This window comes from Gekko japonicus, unplaced genomic scaffold (assembly GCF_001447785.1).
Source record: "Gekko japonicus isolate JY-2015 unplaced genomic scaffold, Gekko_japonicus_V1.1 scaffold1013, whole genome shotgun sequence".
Taxonomy (NCBI): domain Eukaryota; kingdom Metazoa; phylum Chordata; class Lepidosauria; order Squamata; family Gekkonidae; genus Gekko; species Gekko japonicus.
This window is the reverse complement of record NW_015175386.1, coordinates 22263-45995: the sequence shown is the minus strand read 5'-3', so window position 1 is coordinate 45995 and position 23733 is coordinate 22263. Positions and strand designations below refer to the sequence as shown.

Sequence of the window (23733 nt, the reverse complement as noted above, 5' to 3'; positions counted from 1 at the left end):
TTTGGCATCTGACCAGGCAACAATGGAAATAGGACGAAAGTCAAGATTTACCATTGATCTGATGGAGCATGCTTTTGTACTCATTCCATACTCTGTTGGTAGTGGAGGTTCCGACCTTTTGCCAGCATTGCTGCTCATCGTAGCAAGAAAAATGACTGACTTTTTTCTCCTGCAATAAAAGTAGTAATTCAGGCTCACGGTAGCTCCTGGACCTGCTCTTGGGGGGGCTGCAATGAATGGCCTTAGGGCAAAGGGCCTGATCTACGGTGTCACTGCATATACTTGAAGCAGCAGCACACCTTTGGCCTACAGGAGGACAAAAAGAACAACAGGCATTAGGATGAGCACTCTTCCTGGTACCGAACCTGTTGTTCGGGGTCCCTAAAACTGTGATGCAGACTACCTGTAGCCACTCGGTTTCCTTGGTCCGTGTCTAAAACTAGTCTAGCCACATACTAATAGTCAGGTTTTGTGTCTAATGCACAGGCTTGTCTGATCAGTGGCAGTTGCATCATGACAAGAAACGCTTTATGATAACCTCTGACTATGGGAAGGATTAGCAGTTTTTCCAGTTACGAAGAGCCCAGTTATAGTAAGCTATGGCGTCATCGGCTTCAACATTACTGTATAAGTGGGGAAGTCAGCAACTAGCAGATGTTGGGGAAACAACAGGAGGAGCCTTTCCCTCATTTAGGTTTTTACTCTTGACAGGCAAAAGCACTGTATCATACCACTGCCATCATCATGGAAGAAGCAGAGTCCCACAGTCAGTGGCAACCAACAGAAGACTCACAGCAGTATACTTTCTATTCCTGAAGGAGTTCACAGACCCTCAAGCTGGCTGAGGGCCTGTGCTGGGCTAAGTAAATTTCCCCTGTTTTGGGACCCCCCCTTTCCAAATCGTATTCATCACTAACATCTATATAAAGCTTTTTAATCTTATTTCTTGTTGTGTCTTCTGTTACAACCCTGAATATGGTTCACTGTAGCAATCTTTCTTCCATTCACACGTTGTTGTTTTTTTGTTAAGACTTGGATTGCCCAAGAGCAAAAGAAGCTTCACAGTACCAGACAACACCTTGTGTAGGACCAGTGTTTTTCCTATTTGATGTAATTAGTTCCTGTGGCTTTCCCCAATTTAAGATGCTGAGCTGCAGACCGGAAGGCCTGTAGCTTGGCAGTTCCAGACCTGAGTGCTGCGTGACGGAATGAGCTCCCGTCTCTGGCCCCAGCTCCTGCCAACCTAGTAGTTAGAAAGCAAGAAATTGCAAGTAGACGAACAGGTACTGCTTTGGTGGGAAGGTAACAGTGTTCCGTGCACCTCAGCATTTAGTCATGCCAGCCACATGACCATGGAGAAGTCTTCGGACAATGCTGGATCTTCCGCTTGGAAACGGAGATGAGCACCGCCCCCTAGAGTTGAATTTAACTGGCTTTCAAGCAAGGGGAACAAACAGTATCATTTTTTGGCTATAACCACATCTTCCAGAATGGGTAGGCAACTCCTGGCGCACCTGCAGATAGTGATTCACAAAGCCACTACACTTGATCTTAGCCAAAAGGCCAAGAAGCGATGAGATTTACCAATGTAAATCAAATTTAAATCAATGTAAAGGTCAAATTTAGCACAACCCCCTCCAGAATACTTCGAATCTAAAAAGGCTTTATACCAACTTTATAAGAAGCAGAAAAACCCCTCTTGCAGGCCACAATTAATAATGATTCAAAGAAATTTTGGGCCTTGGTAGCCGAGTTCATGGGAAGAAAGGGGTCAGTAAACAGCTTAGTTACAGCCAACGGTTGGTACAATTCTTTTACAATGATTTTTCAGGAGACCAGGCACAATTCCGAAGAGGAGTTCGACATTTCTCTGGACGATTGCCCCAGTTGGGCGCCTGTGCAGATTGAGGAGACTGAATCTTTAATTGCAGCCCTTAAATTGGGAAAAGCTCCAGGGCCTGATACTATTCCACCTGAGGCTATTATGGCTTTCCCTCAGTGGTGTGGTGGGCCCCCTTCCTAGTAGCCCCTTTTACAGCCTTAGATTGGTCTGGTGCAATACCAGATGATTGGAAGAACGCCATATGAGTCCCGATCTTTAAAAAAGGTGATCCTCAGCTCCTAAATAATTATAGACCTTATCCATTATGAGGAAGCTATATGCCAATCACTTAGCCGATAAACTGAAATCTTGGATATCAGACCAGCAAATTTTGGGGCCGGAGCAAATTGGCTTCTGTCAGGGCAAGTCAACCCTAGATCACTGCATTGTTCTCAGTCATCTAGTAAATAAATATAGGAAAGGGAAAGGACCTAAATTATACGCAGCTTTCTTAGATCTCAAGGGAGCTTTTGATTCAGTGCCCAGGGATATCTTGTGGAGGAAACTGAATAATATGGGGATTGATAAACGTCTGCTCTTTTCGGTAAAACAACTCTACTCAGAAACTACTTGCCAGGTGAGATACTCAAAAGAAGGTGACCTAACGCCACAAATTGCTATTTCCGTGGGTGTCAAGCAAGGTTTTATCCTGGCCCGGATATTGTTCAATCTCTTTTTGAATGATCTGGTACCCTTTATGAGTGGTAATGGTCATTTCCCCAAGCTAGGCGTAAGACACTGCCTGTTATTGTTATATGCTGATGACGCTGTCCTTCTGTCACTTTCAAAGGTTGGGATGAAAAGGATGCTAATGCATTTTTCAGTACATTGTGATAAGAACCTGCTGTCCCTCAATTTTGATAAGTCATAAATTATTGTGTTCGGTTGGAATTGGAAACCCTCTAAATGGACTGTTCGAGGGGGCGGGGTCTATGACACAACGATGGCCGACGCCTTTCCCAGCTCTCTGGGGAGGTGTACCGCACAGCAGCGAGGGGGAGAGGTGCCACTGGTTCGGCACCCCCACGGGAGTTCAGGGAGAACTCCCAAGCCATAGGGCTTTTGAGGGTGAGCCTCTTTTCCTGCTATCAGCAGGGAGATTGAGGCTCCCCTGCACCCTGACGGTCCCTCTCGCTGACTGCGTTCTCTTAGCGAGGCCACAAGCTGTGTCGACCTGATCAAGCGCAGGAGATCTAGCGGAGGAGCGATTAAGAGCGTGGTCAAGATAAAGACCAACAATGAACTGTGAGTTAAAGAGCGATCTTGGAGCAACTTGTTGGTATTAACCAGCAGCTTGCCAAGATAAATCAACAATTTGTGTCTCGGCAGCTCCAGGAGGCGATTGGAGAAAAAATGGAATTGAGGGCTCTCAAAGCGAATGAGATGGACACTAAATTAAGCAGCGATCTCAATGAGAATAGAAGAAAAAGTACAAGAGAAACAGGAAAAATTTACAAGGATTTAACTTCTTCCCTGCGAGTGTTCTTAAAAAGTGTCATCTTAAAGTCTGCTGAGAAAAAAGAGCTGGAGGTGCCCTTCATAATCAAGAAACCTTTGAGAAGCCACTGGACCCTGAGACCAGAGCGGAAGAGGCTTAAGACTAGCAGTTCTATTCCTTTGGATGGAAGAAGATTGGGCTGCAGTGAACGTCTAAGAAGCTATCAAGAATTTAGAGAGTTTTAGTATAGATGTAAAGGCGGAAGGTGTCCAATATGCTACTGAGGAAGAGCAGAGGGCAAGTACAAGTAATTCTAGAAATAGTGAAGCGGTTATTTCTGTCCGATTCCAAGGCAAACCATTCAACATCACAGTAATCCAAGTCTATGCCCCAACCACTGATGCAGAAGAGGCTGAAGTGGACCGGTTCTATGAAGACCTACAACACCTCCTAGAACTAACACCAAAAAATGATGTCCTCATCATCATAGGGGACTGGAATGCTAAAGTAGGAAGTCAAAAGGTAACTGGAATAACAGACAAGTTTGGCCTTGGAAAGCAAAATGAAGCAGGGCAAAGGTTAACAGAGTTTTGTCAAGAGAACACACTGGTCATAGCGAACACCCTTTTCCAACAACCTAAGAGGCGACTCTACACATGGACATCACCAGATGGGCAACACCGAAATCAGATTGACTATATAATTTGCAGTCAAAGATGGAGAAGCTCTATCCAGTCAGTAAAAACAAGACCTGGAGCTGACTGTGGTTCAGATCATGAGCTACTCATTGCAAAATTCAGACTTAAACTGAAGAAAATTGGGAAAACCACGAGGCCATTCAGGTTTGACCTAGATCGCATCCCTGATGAATATACAGTAGAGGTGAAGAATAGATTCAAGGGTCTGGATTTGATAGATAGAGTGCCTGAAGAACTATGGACAGAGGTTCGTGACATCGTACAGGAGGCAGCAATCACCACCATCCCAAAGAAAAAGAAATGTAAGAAAGCAAAGTGGCTTTCTGATGAGGCTTTACAAATAGCAGAGGAAAGAAGGAAAGCGAAAGGCAAAGGCGAAAAGGAAAGATTTACCCAACTGAACGCAGATTTCCAGAGAACAGCAAGGAGAGATAAGGAGGCCTTCCTGAATGAACAGTGCAAAGTAATAGAAGAAAACAATAGAATGGGAAGGACTAGAGATCTCTTCAAGAAAATTGGAGAAATCAAGGGAGCGTTCCATGCAAAGCTGGCCATGATAAAGGACAAAAACGGTAGGGACCTAACAGAAGCAGAAGAGATTAGGAAAAGATGGCAAGAATACACAGAAGAACTATACAAGAAAGACCTCGATGTCCTTGACAACCACGACGGTATAATCACTGACCTCGAGCCAGACATCCTGGAATGTGAAGTTAAATGGGCCTTAGAAAGCATTGCTAACAACAAAGCTAGTGGAGGTGATGGTATTCCAGCTGAGCTATTCAAAGTCTTAGAAGATGATGCTGTTAAAGTTCTGCACTCCATTTGCCAGCAAATTTGGAAAACGCAACAGTGGCCACAGGATTGGAAAAGATCAGTATACATTCCAATCCCAAAGAAGGGCAATGCCAAGGAATGTTCAAACTATCGCACAATTGCACTCATATCACACGCTAGCAAGGTCATGCTCAAGATCCTACAAGCTAGGCTTCAACAGTACGTGGATAGAGAACTACCAGAAGTACAAGCTGGGTTTCGAAGAGGTAGAGGAACGAGAGATCATATTGCCAACATTCGCTGGATTATGGAGAAAGCAAGAGAGTACCAGAAAAATATCTACTTCTGCTTCATTGACTATGCTAAAGCCTTTGACTGTGTGGATCACAACAAACTATGGCAGGTCCTTAAAGAGATGGGAGTACCAGACCACCTCACATGTCTCTTGAGAAACCTGTATAAGGGCCAAGAAGCGACAGTTAGAACCGGATACGGAACAACTGATTGGTTCAGCATAGGAAAAGGAGTACGACAAGGATGTATACTGTCACCTTGCTTATTTAATATATATGCAGAGTACATCATGCGAAATGCTGGCCTGGATGAATCACAAGCGGGAATTAAGATTGCTGGGGAAAAGATCAACAACCTCAGATATGCAGATGATACCACTCTAATGGCTGAAAGTGAAGAGGATCTAAAGAGCCTCTTGCTCAGAGTAAAAGAGGAGAGCGCAAAAGTGGGCTTGAAGCTCAACATCAAAAAAACTAAGATCATGGCATCCGGCCCCATCACTCCTTGGCAAATAGAAGGGGAAGTCGTGGAAGTAGTGACAGACTTCACGTTCCTGGGATCCCAGATCACCGCAGACTGTGACAGCAGCCATGAAATTAAAAGATGCCTGCTCCTTGGGAGGAAAGCGATGGCGAACCTAAACAGCATGATAAAAAGTAGAGACATCACCCTGCCAACAAAAGTCCGCATGGTCAAAGCAATGGTATTCCCAGTAGTCATGTATGGCTGTGAGAGTTGGACTATAAGGAAGGCCGAGCGCCGAAGAATAGATTCTTTTGAACTATGGTGCTGGAGGAGACTCTTGAGAGTCCCTTGGACTGCAAGAATTACAAATCAGTCAGTCCTCAAAGAAATCAACCCTGACTGTTCCCTGGAAGGCCAGATAATGAAACTGAAGCTCAAATACTTTGGCCACCAAATGAGAAGGGAGCACTCACTGGAGAAGACCCTGATGCTGGGAAAGATTGAAGGTCAAAGAAGACGGGGACGGCAAAGGATGAGATGGTTAGACAGTGTCATCGATGCAACGAACATGAAGTTGAGCAAACTTAAGAGGATGGCGGAAGACCGGAGGGCCTGGAGGGAGCTGGTCCATGGGGTCGCAAAGAGTCGGACTCGACTGTGCGACTGAACAACAAAAAAGGCGGAAGGACTTTGCAAATTGCCTTTATGAAGCGAGCTGGAGGAGATGCTCGGGAAATCTTCTCATAACAAGTAGCAATCTAACATATAAAGCTTAGAAAGACAGGACCTCACAAAGTATATTGTTTATTAACAGCCTTTTTTTTTACTAACAGCATTTTAACAGGGAATGATCTCCTAACCTTGGGTTTTTAGCTTAGTCTGGGTTATCTTTTCTTTCTCCCTAAGTGTAGTCCCCCTATCCCTATTTTTTCTTGGTAGCTTATGTAGTATTATAAAAAAAATAAAAAATCCCCTCTGGGGGCTTAAAAAAATAAAAATAAATGGACTGTTCGATGAAATCCTATCGAAGCGGTGAAGAGTTTCAGATACCTTGGTATACACTTCCATTACAATGCTAACTGGGTCTCCCACACTAAGGAGGCTGTAAAATCAGTGAATAGCAGTGAACTTGCAATTTCCCGCTTTTATTATATGAAAGGAAATCCATTTATTATTGCTGTTCTCAAGGTGTTTAATCACAAAATATGTGCTAAACTACTCTATGGTGCCCCAATTTGGATCTCTGCTTTTAATAAAACGGTTGAAAGTGTTCAATCCAAATTTCTTAGAAAAATTCTAGGGCTCCCAACTTGCGTACCTTATGCAGCAATATACCTTGAGACAAACCAGAGACAGTAACTAAAGCATGGCTCTCAACATTTAAATTTTGGCTGCGCCTCCTCTATAGAAGTGAGCCTAATAGTCTCATCGCTTATATGCTATGCAAATCTCACCTATCAGAGTGGTTGACATGTGTTGAAGGGAAAATTACACTGACAGGGCTCAGCATGGATGATTTGATCCTTCTTTCGGACAAGTACGCTTTTGGCATGATTAAGCAGCGATTGATTGATATAGAAACGCAAGAACTTAGAAGCCTTGCTACTGGGCATTGCTCTCCCATTTATTGGGGGATTATGAGCCGCTGCCAGAGTATTTTTCCTGTCTGATTGATCCCTATATTAGAAGGGTATTCACACTGGCCCGTTTTAATGTGCCCCCTCAGCTGTGTTATATGGGAGATTTAAAAAAATACCACTCCCAGATAGGTTATGTCCCTGTGGGCTAAAGGAGTTTGAAGGAACGGACCATGTACTTCTGACTTGTAGATTTTACCAGGATTTGCGTGCTTATCACCTCGGCCCTATACTGCAAACCCTGGAGGGCAAATCTGAGGAAAGTAAGATAATGAACCTTCTAGCCTCAAACAGGGCTGATACCGTCAAAGAGTTGGCAAACTTCCTTTACAGAGCGTATAGGAGGAGAAGTTCTTTTTCGGCAGAAGGGGTAGTGAATTAACTGTTTTGTGGGCCTACCGCCTCTGTACCTAAGGCTGATGCTGTTGCTATGCCAATAAAGGTTTGTTGTGTTGTGATTCACAAAGCCATTTTGCTTGGCACCCAGGGTCAGATCTCTGCCCAAGCCAATGAGTTATGGGCAGCACTTGATGGGCCAGCACTATGTGAGGAGACAGCAGGCATGACTTATGCCGGTCATCTCCTCCCAGACCCATGCAGCTCAAGCCCTGAAAAGCTTGCTTCAAGACTGCCTCTAAGGACAACCCTCATCCCCCCCCCCCCGTTGTTTGGTGACACACATCTTCAGAGATGCCACTTGGGCCAAAATAGGTTGCCAACCCATCATCTCAAAAGATCAGGCCAGGGTTCTTCAGCTCCATGTGTAGCTATAGCAGGACTGTAGTTCAGCCCTCTGTGTCCTAATGTGCACCCTGGCACAGGTGAATTTCTCTCTCTGTGATCTTGGTTTGACTTAATATTGCCTTCAGTTTGTTCTGAACCAATAAAAGTATGTCATTCTTTGTTAGTAATACAAGGACACAAGTGTTAAAGGGCCATAGAGAAATCATACCCGAATAGCGAATTTAAATGTTCTTTTGCCTATAACTTATAGGGCAGTGACGATTACTCAGTTGCTCAGGAGCCGCCTGTGGCTCTTCTAAGCACTGTTTCCCAGTGTGGTGCCTGACCCATGTTTCAGGAAACTGGGCACTGACCAGTGGGGGCTTGGGATTGGCAGCTGGTTTGCCCCTTCAAGCAGCTGCCACCAGAAGGACTAGAGGGCAGGGAAGCTGCAAGTCTGACCGGCCTGCAGGTTTTGTGCCACAGAGGGAAGGGCTCATCCTCTCCAACAACCACCCAACCCTTCTTCACAATTTTTTGCACACTCATCCCAGTCCCTGCCGGGAGGACAGCAAGATGGCTACAGTGAAGAGAGAGAGAGTAAAACCACCACCATGGCAGCAAGCCACCTGGGAAAAGAGCAAGCTGGCCACAGTGGGCTGGGCAGTAGTGGTTTTTGCTCTCCTTTCTCCCCAGCCAGCAGGCCCTCTTCCAGGTGCCTTGGCAGTTTAACTTGCTTTCATGATCTGCTGTGCTTCATGCGGAGGAGGAGAGCAGGAGGGCAGAGAGGGAAGCCCTTCCTCTTCAGACCCACAAGGGCTGGCTAAGGTTCCACAGTTTGAAACGGAGATGAGCACCTCAACCCTAGAGTCGGATTTGACTGGCTTTCGAGCAAGGGAAACCTTTACCTTTTTAAACACAGCTAGTACAGCACTGAACATCAGTTAATCCAGTGTACTACCTGGGCCTGTGAATGCTCAGGCCTCAGAGCTCTCTCTTCAGGCAGAGAAGGCCTGAGTATAGCAGTCTAAGCAGTTAGCTCACGTTACGAATTCTCTGGATTGGTTTGATATACATATGAAGAACCTGGCTTCAAGCTCTGGCCCAGTTAACAGAGCCTGTCTACATATCAGGCTCTTGTTTCAGCAACTGGCCAGAGATCCTCATGGGAAATATCTAGATAAGTACAGCTGCCCCTGGCCTTGCTTTGACAATAAGAATTCATGAGTCTCCTTTAAGTTCAGCAATTGTAAATGTACCCCCAAGCCAGTAGTTCCTCTAATTCTGACATAAATTGATGGGAGATTGAACAGCCCCCCCCCAATTTGAAGTGACCAAGCATCTAACTAATTAGCTGTGTAAAAGGAGTACACAGCACCATCACCAGAAAGCACAGAGGCTTTCTGAGCATTGGATGTCTTTCATGCAGATTCCCGCCCCCTTAAAAATCACGTGGAAATAAATCCTATGAAGAAGAGGAAGAAGAGATTGGATTTATATCCCGCCCTTCACTACCCAAGGGAGTCTCAGAGCGGCTTACAAACTCCTTTCCCTTCCCCTCCCCACAACAAACACCCTGTGAGGTAGATGGGGCTAAGAGAGCTCTGAGAGAAACTGCTCTTTTTCAAGAACAGCTGTGCCAGAACTATGGCTTGCCCAAGGTCATCCAGCCAGGTGCATGTGGAGGAGTGGGGAATCAAACCTGGTTCTCCCAGATGGCTTATCTAGGGATAAAGCTAAGAACTTAAATTTCACAGGGTATTTAGGATTAGAGTTAAGGCATCAAGCTGCAGTCCTATGCAGGTTTGAGCACCCTTCAGCCTACCATTTTTTATAAGCTGAGGTAAAATACTGGACTGTTAACAATCCTGCAGAAACATTCAGTTCACAGGTGACTTTTCTAAAACCAGGCTAGGAGGCGCTAACTGTACCACAACCCTCTTTGCATGTGACCTCTTCTAAGGGTATCAGAAATAATGAGAACCACAAACATAACCTCTGTAATATTCATTTTATTAGCAGCTTATCATGTAGCAAGACCTGATTCCACAGTATCAGCTATTTAGAATTGCTAGCACTTACCCACCTTTGTCTATACGCTCCCTCCTACCAAAACATTCGATGGCTTATCTAGGGATAAAGCTAAGGCACAGATCAACAAAACATAATAGTAAAAACTTCTATCCCAAGCAGGGACTCTATAGCTCAGATTCAACTATGTATAAACAAAGCAGCATCTCCTCAAAGCTTCTGGGCAATTTTGCCACAATGCTGAGTTGCCTATTAGTATCAGACAGGAGGCACAGAGCAGCAATATGGCTTTAGTAGATTAAATAATAAAGAACACAAATATTTTACTTAGTTCCTCTTCAAAACTCACAGCAGGGTTATGAGTGGCAAGTGAAGTACCTGTGCTTGAGTGAGCAGGTAAAACAAAAAAGTGCTTTCCTTTTTGCCTGAAGGCAAAGCAACACCAAGCCCCTCACTCCCAGAGCAGAGCTCATTTGATGGCCGGCTTCTCCCTTTCCTAGCAACACTGGTTGGTGTAGGAAGAAGCCACGGCTGCACAGCTTCAGCATAAAACACATAAATCAGGGCCCTAAAAAGAAATCTCAGCAGCATCCCCTGTGATTTTTTTCCCCTTCTGCAATAATCTCAACATTCATACTAATGGGATCTTCAGTCTTTCATTCCCAAAGCAGTCCAGTGCTATTGGCAGGGCCAACGTCACAGAGACTACTACGAGGGCGCCTTCCTATCTCATGCTTTTAATGTGTGCCTGTACACAACTAAACAACAAAAAAAGGTGAATGTTTGTATTTTGTACTAGTTCAAGCAGTCTGGAGAATGGACCCTGCTCCTTATCTCCATCAAAAGTTTTTACTGCCATAAAATGTCTGAAAAAAGTTCTAACAGAACAAACCCACTTAAATCACATAGCAACAACAACCTAAAAGGGTTCCGATTGTGTATGGAACAGGTCCAAACAGATACAACATTATTATGCAAGACCACTGTAATGACAGTTGCTCTTAAGGATACATTTAGGCCTTGCCATCAACAGCTGCAGCTGGTCAGGCAAACAGATCAACGGGGGATTGCCTCTTTAAAGATTTTATCACGTAAGTAGGAGGGCGGGAGAATTAGGTTATGGGCTGAGCTCTCTTTATTCTTGAGGTTTTCCAGAAAGATAAAACTCTTCCTAACTGAAAACTGTACATGCAGAGAGAATGGCATTTACAAATGAAGAGGTCTGCATATTCCAGCTCACATTCAAGAGGATGCACCATCACAAGAACAGAAGAACAAAAGACTAAATGTTATTTCCATCTTAAAAATAAACTCAATGCTACATGCAGATGCATATAACAAAACCTCAACAGCAGTGGTGGGGGAAGGGTGTCAGAGGATAGGTTCACCTAGAATCCCTACACTCACTGCTACTCCACCCCATCTTAAAGTGGTTGCACACATGTTTTTATAGTGGCCGTCAGGGTTATGTTACATGTATTTTGCATGTAACATTCAGTTACGTTCTTCAGTTGACTTTATTTGCAATGTTTTAACAATGGTAGTATGAGAAACTGTGCCAGTCTTGCCCATCTCCCTTCATTGTTATTGCAATGTGTGGGTTTTTAAAGTTTCTATTGCTAGTGCTAGAGGCCATTTTCTAGAAATAAAACACCAACCTCTTAAAACAACAAAAATCAAAGGGATCCCCCCCAAACAACTCTTCAAGACTCCTGTAAAACCAGACAGCTTTCTTCAAAGCAAGTGCACCCCACAGTAACTCATGCCTGAAGCACATAACCCCTGAGTGAAGCATATGCATTTGTTTCTGCTTAAAGCTGCTATTAACACATGTAGGTTAAAAGGGGAGGGGGACAATCTTAGATAGCAGCAAGATCCCTAGCCAGTCATTTCTAGTCCCTTTGCATTTGTTAGAGGAAGCAAAATGCACTGAATCACCAGGCACGTAACAGATCTGTGAACTGAATTTGAAAGAACTGTCCATCATAGAGAGGATGGTTGTGCAGATGAAGTCCTTTTCACAGTGCTGTTTTCAAAGGAACCAGGACCCACAAAGAAACTTTACTTTGGACTTTCCATTATATCACCATTAAGGACAGCTAGGATGAAACCCATAGAGGGCCTGGATCCAGCAGCCCCCAAAAGCAGAGCGAAACAGGTATCTGTCCCCTGTCATGTTTCCAAGTTGGTTAACTCCAGCCAGTCCGCCTCATTTTCACACCTGCCACGAGTTTTGAAAAATCCCTTGATCAGCCTCTGTGCTTCTTCTTTCACTGTAAGCAGAAACAGTCAATTGTACCTAACTGTTTTATATCCACCAACAGTTCTAACAAAGAAAAGAATCCATATTAATCCTCACCCAAGAGATTAGATACCTCTGTTACCAAATGCAGATTGTTCATAGTTACACAAGCATTCTAAACTGAAAATATTCTACTGGCGATTCCACGTTTGCAAAACATGAAGTTTTGGAGACACAAACAGGGTAGGTACTGAGGAGAAGAGAGTCTATATACTGGAAAACTTCATGAGGAATAATAGCCATGTGGCAGAGGAGGGAGATGAAGAAGGAAGAAGGAAGAAGAAGGAAGAAGGAAGAAGGAGGAAGGAGGAAGGAGGAAGAAGGAAGGAAGAAAGAAGGAAGAAGAAGGAAGAAGAAGAAAGAAGGGAGGAAGAAGGGAGGAAGGAGGAGGAGGAGGAGGAGGAGATCGGATTTATACCCCGCCCTTCACTTGGAGTCTCAGAGCGGCTTACAAACTCCTCTCCCTTCCCCTCCCCACAACAGACACCCTGTGAGGTGGGTGGGGCTGAGAGAACTCTGACACAAACTGCTCTTTTTCAAGGACAGCTGTGCCAGAGCTTGTGAGTGACCCAAGGTCACATCAGCAGGTGCAAGTGGAGGAGTGGGGAATCAAACCCGGTTCTCCCAGATTAGAGTCCGCACACTTAACCACTGCACCAAACTGGCTCAGAAGGAGACTGTTGATTGCTAACAACTCTGCACACCCACCCTTTCTGATTTCTCAGCCTTTCCTCAAACACGTGCTAAAAAACTCCAAAAGAGGGGGAAAAACCCAAGACATGGGGCTTTGTCTTTGTCAACAGATTCTGTGTGAGACAAGATCATTCCATGCCAAGTGGCACAACAGGCAGGGCACTCCTCCCCACCCCTCATTGGCCATCTTACCAGTCTTGCGGAGGGGAGTCTTGTCTGCTGCCAGCAAATGAGAAAGGTGTCGGGCAAACCCCTTAAACAGATCCTGCCGATCAGGGGGAGCAAAAAAACAAAACAAAACACAGTAAGCGGAGTCTTCCTCATTAAACTGTGATGTAGTGTTTTTACGGTTGCCACTCTCCAGGTGGGGCCTGAAGTTCTGCCGAAATCAGAACTGGTCTCCAGACTACCGGGGATCGGTTCCCCTGGAGGAAATGGCAGCTTCATGGGGCAGATTCTATGGCATCACATCCCTGCTGAACTCCCTCCCCCCTGCTCAAACTCTGGGTTAAGCCCGGGCCTCACTTGCCATGTATTTCTATATGGATTCGCGTGAGTTTCTACACTTCCTCTGTAACCTTGTTCTTTCCTATTCCTGTTTATCTTCTCTGCTGGGAAGTGGGAGGGGGAGCGACTGGGTATGGCTGTCTCCTTTGCTCGTAACAATTCTCACACTGGGGCCTCCCGAGTGTGCTGTAAACATCTTGGGATGCGTATGATGTCACTGTTCAGTGTGACCTTGTAGTTGGCAGAGCTTCTAGGGCCCCGGTCACACGAGAGGTTTTGGGCTGGGAGAGGGACGGATCGGGGGCGCAGCAAACGGGCACGATCCCACAGCAACATCTGGGAAGCGTGGCGCGCTTGTTCCCGATCTGGCCCTTCCACCCAAAACCCAGCATTCTTCGGGAAAGGGCGTATCAAGGCCGGCCGTGGGATTGCCTTCCGCCGGCTCATCCCCGGCTCCTGGCCAAACTGCGCATGCTCAGACATGCGTAGTTCGGCAGCCTCCCCCTCCCGACTGTCGCTTCCTCCCCAGCATCTGATCGTGCCGGGGAGCAATGGCGCCGCGGCTCAGGGGATCTGTGGGATCCCGCCGCGGCGTCTCTATTTTGGTGCGGCTTTTAAAAGCCGCACTTTGCCTGTTTTTTTCCCTGCCGTGTGGCAGGGACCTAGATAATGTAACCGTCAGCTTGCAAGTGTTAGGGGCAGTTGTAGGGGCAGAGGCAAACTTGTGGCAGGCTGAGTGAGAGAAGTGATTGGTCCTTTGGCATATGGGGTTTTTCCTGGTTTTATTACATTGGGGGGACTGGCATCTGGAACCTAGGCATGGCACAAAAGCTGTTCTTGCTTGGAACCCCTCCACCTCCTAATAAACAAATCTTGATGCTACAAGAGTGTTGTGGGAGTGATTGAGTCCAGGGCTTGACACTCTGCCCTCTCCAGGCTCTACTCCCAAATCCTCAGGAATTTCCCAAACTGGTGTTAGCGACCCTAGTTTTTGTACAGCACATAAACACATTTTCACTAACGCTAGTACCTGTATGGTAGTAATGCCTAGATGTAGTGGTACAGAGAATACCAGTCACCATACCAAGTACTGTACCAGTGGAATGTGCACCTGCCCTAACAAATTAGCCACCTAAAAACAAAGGGATAGTAAGGGAAAAAACACCCACCCACCCACACTCTATTAGATCAGCTAGAAGCCTCTAAAGCACAAAGTGGCCATATAAATACTTATTCTTGTATTGTCCATCTAGCAGATTAAGGACAAGGAGACTCTTGTGGAACACGAAGCAACCCCCGTGTCACTGTTTTGCTTGTTATTTTGTTATTGATAACTTTTTATTTTAATCGTAAGCTGCCTTGAGCAGGACTCTGATGAGGCAGCACAGAAATCTCCTAAACAAATAAACAAATCGAGGACCAGCAGCAAGGCTGCTAAGGAAGGGAAATGAGGCAGGTCAGAGCAGCTGGTGGGTTGTATTCCATCTGCTTCACTTATAAGCACAATAACCTACAGATGGGGAATAAAGAATACAGATATGGGGAAGAACAGGTCAAACAGCCATAGTAATGAAACACAAGGCCAGGTCAGAGCCCAAATATTTCAAGCACTGCTTTGTTCACCTTTCCTGCCAGGAACAGACAGAAACCACTTGCAAATGGTGGAGAGGTTAGTGTATGAATGAAATCACTAAAGAGGAACTGATGACAAACTTGCATATTTCCTAAGTAGTTCTGGAAGGGATACACCACATTCATATTTAATTTAGACTCTCTGGAGTGCGGCTGTGGAGAAGTTAAGTGTTCTTTGCTTTTCATCACACCTTGCTCTGCAAGAGTCACAAGACCCTGTCCAACAGTGTGGACATTTTCTTCCCATGTTGCCATTTTTAATTACAGGTGACCTTTCAAGAGGAAAAACAAAACAAGGCTCATAACCCACCTTGGAAGCGAATTTGCCACCTTTATAGAAAGGGGTTAAGTATTTGACAACAATGTCTGCTGTCTCCTTAAGGGACAATGCCTTTGTAGATTGGTAAATGATTTTAGTGGTTCCTTCCTTATCGGTTTGTGACAAGTTTGGATCAAAGGTGACTTTCTTTTTTACAGGGTCACCAGCTTTCCCCTCCGACTGCAACAAGATGGAAGACGTTGTCATCACTCGGAGCCTCTTTTCAGCAGAGTTTTCCAGGTCCTTGAAAAAGAGCAACAGAGTTTTAAGTGCAAAGACGTTCGGGTGGGAAACAGCTACCCTGAACCTTAAACTAGCAAAACTTTAAGCACAATGGGTTGGATTGCAGCACTAAGTGAGGAGTCTTCCTTCATCAGTTCCCCCCATCCCAGCTTGGGAGGAAGAAGGGCAGTACAGCAGACGCCTCTCCCTTGTGCACTGCCCAGGGGGGTGCAAGCAGCTGGAAGAAGGGAGGAGGACCCGAGCCGGGTTGGGCTCCAGCAGCTACAGGAAATGACAGCGGCAGCGAGGCAGATTTGGTCTTCCTTCATTAGTGGAAAGCTCCTCATTTAGTAAAAAGGTACCTGCCGTTTTTAATTTCAAGTTGTGTTCCAACGGCTTTGGGCCCAATTTGCACACAGAGGTATCCCAAGGATACTTCTTGTACCTAAGATAAAACACCAACCTCTAAATCACCCCCACCCCATCATAAACTCTAGCCTGGACTAGGCCATGCAGAAGGTTCGTTTCTGGACACCACAGAAAAAGACATGAGAGCAGCCTATTCCAGTATTAGGAAGAATTTGTGTGCCTATCATCATGAGCACACTCACAACCTGCTATCTACAGGCAAGCCTCTCTGACAGAACGGCATCTCCTCCAATCTTTTTAGGGACAACACCTGCAGGACTCACCTGAGGCATTCTTAAGACTAAAGTGCTCATTTGGGGGAGCAGAGAAACAGACTAAGAAGGCCAGATGGGTTTCTCAGGAGCTATGCTCAGCAAAGAGAGTGACTTACAGTTGTGAGCCAATACCTCTCAAAGTCATCAATAAGGTTCTAAAGCCCATGTTGTAAAATGAGCTTTCCTCTCACAAGCTTTGGAAGAAAGGTCTATGCAGACAGCACACACACACACATCAGCAACCATGGGCCACAAAGCAAACACATGGATTGAGAAATCAGACCATGCATCAAGTCATGATGTCAACTTGGCTTCCAGGATCCTGGAAGAAGGATCCTTGGGATCAAGCAATGACAAACTCATTCAGCCGTACAATTTGTAATGTGATATATGCTAGGTAAGGCCCTTCCAGTAATCCACAAATAAGACAGTATTTCAAACGAAATAATGGACACCAATCAGATGTTAAAAATGGTTAGCAAGGGAGCATTTCAGTCTCCTAGAGTATTCTGAAACTGATTTCAAAGGACACTATCCACTTCTTCCTATCCCCACACCCCAAATTTCAAAATGAGACTCCAATACAGAGAACACTATGTTGGAAACTAATGGCAAATTTGACACGGTGGTATTCAGTCTCAATGTACAAAGAAAGAACATAAGAAGACCCCTGGTGGATCAGACTGTTGGTCCATCTAGTCCAGCATCTTGTCTCACACAGTGGCCAAGCAGTTCCTCTGGATATCCAACAACAGGGCATTGAGGCTGAGGCCTTCCCCTGATGTTGCCTCCTAGCAATAGTACTCAGAGGTTTAATGCTTCTGAATGTGGAGGTTCCCTTTGGTTAGCATGGCTAGTAGCCACTGAATCTGTTTATTCCTGTGGCCATAATCACTACATCCTCTGGCAGTGAATTCCACATTTTAATCACTCTCTGTGTAAAGTAGTATTTCCTTTCGTCTGTCCTGAACCTACTGCCCATCAGCTTCTTTTTTTCAGTTCAGCCTGTTTATGGAAGAGTGAAAGTTATGCATGTGTAGTTCTCTTGTCTGTGATTTTTTTTTACTTTATAAAACAAAAAAATAGACACACACATACATACATAAATTGGGGGTTCCCACACATCACTGAATTATCTATTTAAGAACCTCATACATTATATTTATCTAAATTCCAGTTATGTTTTTATATATATCTTTTACATATAGGTAAAATAAAAGTTCTTAGTTTCTTCTAGACTGGTTGTGCATCCATATATTTAATTTGATATTAAATTAAAGGATTTGCTTCGGGACGATTTGGACTACCACCCGCTTGCCGCTACTTGCAGGGAGTCCAGATCAAGTCCCCTGCTTGAGCTCCTCTCTGGGGAGCCCAATGGAGTTCAAGAGAGCCTGAACTCCGCTAAAAGTCCTGGCGATCCGGTGCTCTACATGGGAGCAAGTCCTGGAGCGCACCGTCCTCGTCGCGCTGACACAGGAAGATCCCATCAGTTTCATTGGATGCCCTCGAGTTCTAGTATTTTTGGAGGGAAAAAATCTCTTTGTCAGCTCTTTCCACCCCATGCATAATGTTATAAACCTCTATCATGTCCCCCTTCGTTGTCTCTTTTCTTAACTGAACAGTCCCAGGCTCTTCAGTCTTTCCTCACAGGGAAGGTGCTCCAACTCTCTAATCACCTTGGTTGCCGTCTTCTGTTCTTTTTCCAGCTCTGCGATGTCTTTTTTTGAGATAGGGTGACCAAAATTGCATACAGTATTCCAAATGAGGTTGCACCACAGACCTACACTGGGGCATTATAATGTTAGCCATTTTATTTTCAATCTCTTTCCTAACGATCCCCAAAAAGAGTTTGCCTTTTTCACTGCTGCAACACACTGGGTTGACACTTTCATCGAGCTATCGACTATAACCTCCAGATTTCCCCCCCTCCCAATCTCAGCAAGTTCCAGCCCCAATTAGACTATACTTGTAGTTGCAAGTTTTTGCATCACATTACACTTACCAACACTGCCATTGTTGCCCACTCACCCAATTTGTGGTGATTCCTCTGGAGCTTTTCACAGACATCCTTGGTTTTCATCATCCTGAATAATTTTGTGTTATCTGCAGACCTGGCCACTACATCACTCACCCCTAGTTCCAGATAACTTATGAATAAATTAAATAGTACCAGTCCCAATACTGATTCTTGTGGGATCCCATTGTGTACTTCCCTCCATTCCAAGGACTATCAGTTTATTCCTATTCTTTGCTTCCTGTCATTTAACCAGTTTTTAATCCATAGGAGTACCCGACCTGTCCTCTTATCCCACGACTGCTAAGTTTACTCAGGAGTCTTTGGTGAGGTACCTTGTCAAAAGCCTCCTGAAAGAAGCCCTGACCCAGATAGCTCTTGTCAGATCTCAGAAGCTAAGCAGGGCTGACCATGGCAAATACTTGGAAGGGCAACCTCCAAGGAACCAGGGCTCGGGACACAGAGGCAGGCTATCAAGCCACCTCTCTGAAAAATGCCCAAGTCCCCAGTAGGGGGTCACCAGAAGTCACCATGACTTCCAGGCATGCAAGCACGCGCACGCACACACACACAAAATACCCCCCCAAGCCTTCTAAAAGTCCAAGTATATAATGTCTACCAGGTCACCATTATCCACATGTTAGTTCACTTTCTCAAAGAACTCCAAAAGGTTGATGAGGGAGGACATCCCTTTGCAGAAGCCATGCTGATTTTGCCTCAGCAGACTTTGTTCCTCTATGTGCCTAATAATTCTGTTAGTGGAATTAGGAGTGCAGGAGCCTTTCCTGTTAATTCCCATTCCCACCAGGTCCAATGGGGAGGGAGAGAAATTGGCAGGGATCCCAACTGCACCCAAGAGACAGTTGTTCCAAAGAATCTCTTATTTATTGAACTTCAAAGCCATAATGCAGAAACTTTCAAATATATAACGTTCTAGCATGCACCATACACTAAGACATCTAAGGTGTATGCCATCAGGACCTGGAGACTTTCTGGTTTTTAATTTCCCCATTAGGACTAAAACTTCATATCTTGACTCAGTTCTTCAGACTCCCTTCCTGAAAACAGTGGCTATGGCATGGGTCCTTGCCCCACACTTTCCACAGTGAATACAGAAGCAAAAAACTCATTGAGGTTCTCAGCCATCTCCCCATCTTCCTATTAGCAATCTCTTTATTCCTTGGTCATCCAAAGGCCCAGCTGCTTCTCTGGCTGGTTTCCTGCTCTGGATATATTTAAAGAAATGTTTGTCTTGATGCTTCCAGCAACCTGTTCCTCAAATTCTCTTTTTGTATGCCTAATTACTGACAACTTACATTTCTTTTGCCAATCCTGTGGTCCCTTCTGTTCAATTCATTGGGGTAGACCTTCCTTGACTTGTGTTGTTAACTATGCAGATATTCTTTTAGACTTGGCAGCACCTTTCCTAACCCAAGGAATGCATTTTACCTGGGTTTCAATTAGTGTGGTTTCAAATAGCTTTCAACCATCCTCTAGGGATCTGACTGTCTTGTGTTTCCCTTTGAGCTTCCTTTTAACTATTCACCTCATTTTTGTTAAGTTTCCTCTTCTGAAATAAAATATCATTTTAGACTTAAAGGGTAACTTTCCATTGAGATGAATGCTGAACTTAATAGCACTGCGGGCACTGTTCCCAAATGGTGCAACAACCTCTACATTTCTCACCAGGTCTTGAACCCTGCTCAGAATCAAGTCCGAGACCACTACTCCCCTTGCTGGCTCTGTGACCAACTGTTCCAGTACACAGTCATTTATGATGTCTAAGAATCTCACTTCTACAGCATGATTCCAGCATGTTTACCTGGTCAATGTCAGGGTAGTCTCCCAGTATCATAATATCATCTGCTTTAACCTCCCTTATTTCCTTCTCCATCTCAATATCAGCCTCAGGGGTTTGATCAGATGGGTGAGAATACACTTTCATTTTTAAATAACTCTTAGGGCCCAGTATTTCCACCCATATTGGTTTGGTGTAGTGGTTAAGTGCGCGGACTCTAATCTGGGAGAACCGGGTTTGATTCCCCACTCCTCCGCTTGCACCTGCTGATGTGACCTTGGGTCAGTCACAAGCTCTGGCACAGCTGTTCTTGAAAAAGAGCAGTTTGTGTCAGAGTTCTCTCAGCCCCACCCACCTCACAGGGTGTCTGTTGTGGGGAGGGGAAGGGAAAGGAGTTTGTAAGCCACTCTGAGACTCCAAGTGAAGGGCGGGGTATAAATCCAATCTCTTCTTCTCTTCTTCTTATGTTGGGGAGTTTGTTACCCTAATGTTTTCTAACTTATTTGATTCTATGCTCTCCTTGATGTACAATGCAACACCTCCCCCAACCTGTCCCTCCCTGTCCTGCCTATAGAGCTTATACCATGGGATGAATGTATCCCACAGATTTTCCCCATTCTACCCTGTTTCTGAGATACCCACTATATCTAAATTGCCATTTAGCACCAAGCACTCCAGCTCTCCCGTCTTGGCTTGAAGACACACGCACGCGCGCGCGCGCGCGCGCACACACTATAACATGTTTCCTACTCCAGTAACCCTTGCATCCCTTTCCCCCTTTGTTGTCACACATGGCCCTTTCCTTCAACATCCTACCTGCCCTCCCAAGTTCTACTATGCTCCTATCAATATTATCCTGGGTGCTCACACAATCATCCCTTTGGGCTGACTTGTCTCCCCAGCTCCTGTTGGCTTTCCCCTGGGATTAGTTTAAATGCTGGTTTAAAAGCAGGACAGGACAGGACAGGACAGGACAGGAAAAGCTGGTCTACCACCTTTTTGATATTAAGCACCAGCAGCTTGATTCCCTTTGGTTCAAGTGAAGTCTGTCTCTTTTGTACATGGTTTGTCTTATCCTAGGAAGTTCCTCAGTGTCTAACAACTCTAAACCCTCCCTCCAGGCACCACTTTTTCATTCACACATTGAGACCCCTGATCTCCACCTGCCTAGGTGGCCTAGCACATGGAACTCGTAGAAATTATTAGAATATTACCTTTGAGGTCCTGGCCTTTAACTTTCTGCCTAGTAACCTATTTTTCCCCTTCAGGGCCACATTATTACATATCCCAATGTTATTGGTGTCAACATGCACCATGACTGCTGACTTGTCCTCAGCACTATCAACCTATCTAGACAGCGAATTATGTCTACAACCTTGGCACCAGGCAGTCAAATCACCATGAGGTCAAAACGCCCGTCACAGATCCCTCTCTCTCTATTCCTAATAACTGAATCACCCAGTACCAAAAGTCCACCTCCCCACAATCCCAGGGGTATATCCTTGGTATAAGAGGACACTGATCCGTCACCCAAAGAAGGAGTCCCTTCTAAGGTATCACATCCCTGCTCCTCAGACTGATGCTCTCCAACCTCAAGACTCTCAGTCTCCACAATAGCAGAAGGGCTCTCAGAACAGGAGTGGGACTGTTCTGTTAAGTCCTTAATGGTATCATCCCCAAACCTTTCTCTCTGCCTCAGATTCTCCAGGTTGGAAACCCTAGCCTGTCCCTGAGAGCCAAGAGCTCCATGCATCAAGCACACACCCAAGGTTTCTGCCCAGTGGGTACATAATCATACATGTGTCACTACCTGCAAAACACTGAATAGCCCCTGCTCCCCTGCTGGCTTTCTAACTTTGCAACTAATTTAGTCATTTAAAGGTATTTTAGAAGAGGGTGCTTACCTCAACTTGTGCAGCACCCAACCCTTTTTGCTGCTGTGGTGCTTTATGTTCTATCGTAGGGAACCTGGACTAGAGCTCCCAAGCTCAGCTTCCTAGTTAAAAACTCTATTTGAAGCACTGGTCACAGCCCCAAAAGCAAGCTCCACAGGGATCCCAAGTGTCTCTTACAGAGTCAGTCCTCTGATCTATTTAGGGTATTGTTTACACTGTTTCATTTAGGGTATTGTTTACACTATTCATCTGCTATGCCCATTCACCAGTGGCTACTTGCCAGAGTATCAGAACAACACTGATTAGATCTTATATTCATTTATGCTCTGCATAGTAGTATGCTCTTGCATTTCTTGGCCTCACTTAAAAAGAAATCTCTCTGTACTCATGACACATATAACTACCCTATTACGTGACAACGTCATACTTTTAATCAAATACACTCTGGCACACAAAAGCTTATACTCCTACAGTATATCTGTTTCAAGTGCCACAAGAATCTTTGTTCTTGCAGCAGCAGGCTAACACAGTAAATATACATATAAATGCAGCTGTATATCTTACTGGCAAATATATCACATGGCACATATATCATCTTATCACTTTTCTCCTCAAGTGAAAAACTGTTCAGCTTCCCCACATCAGTTGATTCTAACTGGAAGCCACTGTAAGAAACAGGGTAATTCTTTCATAATTTCTAAACATTTCCTTTTTGTTTCCATTTTTATTTTATAATTGTATTATATCAAACATTTACACTTACCTAGAAATTTTTACAAAGCGGGCATGTAGCTTAATCTATTTAGTAGGAGGTAAACCTGCCTTTCAAAGTGAAAGCTGCTAACAAATGCCTCAACTGGAATTTGGCAAGAGCCCATTTTAAACTACCACATCAGTACATTCCATTATTTCTTAAAGAGGCTTCACACCTTATTCTTTATACATTACTATACTCTTACAGAAAACAAGATAAATCATAATTTTTATTTAATCCATAGGGGAAGTATGATTTTAGACGAAATAGCCAATAACTTTCTCTCTGCAGCAATATTTTTTGCAGGTCATTTTTACTGTGTGCTTGTCAGACTCTTGGGTAAATCAGTTCCCAACAAAATTCACAGAAACATCATGGAGAGTTCTCCTCTGAAATTTGGAATGTCGTTTTTTTCCCCGAAAAAGCTTCAATGTGAGACGAGACAGTGGATAGCTAGCACACTCGTTAGAAAACAAATTCTTCTGAAAATCTTCATGGATTTCCTGATTCTATTTTGAAACCATCATTTCTGGATTACCAATTTGGAATGTTCTACATACTTCTCATTGGACTTTATTATTGTATAGGAATTTGTTTCATACTAGTTAATTGATTTTGTACCTCTACATGGACATATGCAATTTATACTTCTTTGATTGTGTCAGTAACTACATACTAACAGATATCTGAGTTGCACATTCTTATTCTTTATTGAATACAGTTCATTTTTGATATATTTTCATACACAGTTCTTTGTTGTTCTTTGGGTCTGTATACCGTGTAGGTACCGGTTTTTATTGAAATTCCAGTTGAGGCATTTGTTAGCAGCTTTCACTTTGAATGGCAGGTTTACCTCCTACTAAATAGATTAAGCTACATGCCTGCTTTGTAAAAATTTCTAGGTAAGTGTAAATGTTTGTTATAGTACAATTATAAATGGAAACAAAAGGAAATTTTTTAGAAATT

At 44.4% G+C, this 23733-nt stretch overlaps 1 protein-coding gene across 1 annotated transcript in view; it reads right to left on the bottom strand.

Moving 5' to 3' along the window:
* Nucleotides 1–9916: 9916 nt before the first annotated feature.
* Nucleotides 9917–23733, bottom strand: part of LOC107122519 (ATP-dependent DNA helicase Q5-like) — a 33790-nt gene continuing 19973 nt past the window's right edge. The window contains exons 11-13 of the mRNA XM_015425632.1: nucleotides 15390–15641; nucleotides 13133–13205; nucleotides 9917–12218 (exon numbers count right to left, since the gene is read on the bottom strand). Coding sequence (XP_015281118.1) covers nucleotides 12118–12218; nucleotides 13133–13205; nucleotides 15390–15641 — 426 coding nt within the window. The 3' untranslated portion in view covers nucleotides 9917–12117. The remainder of the gene's footprint in view (nucleotides 12219–13132; nucleotides 13206–15389; nucleotides 15642–23733) is intronic.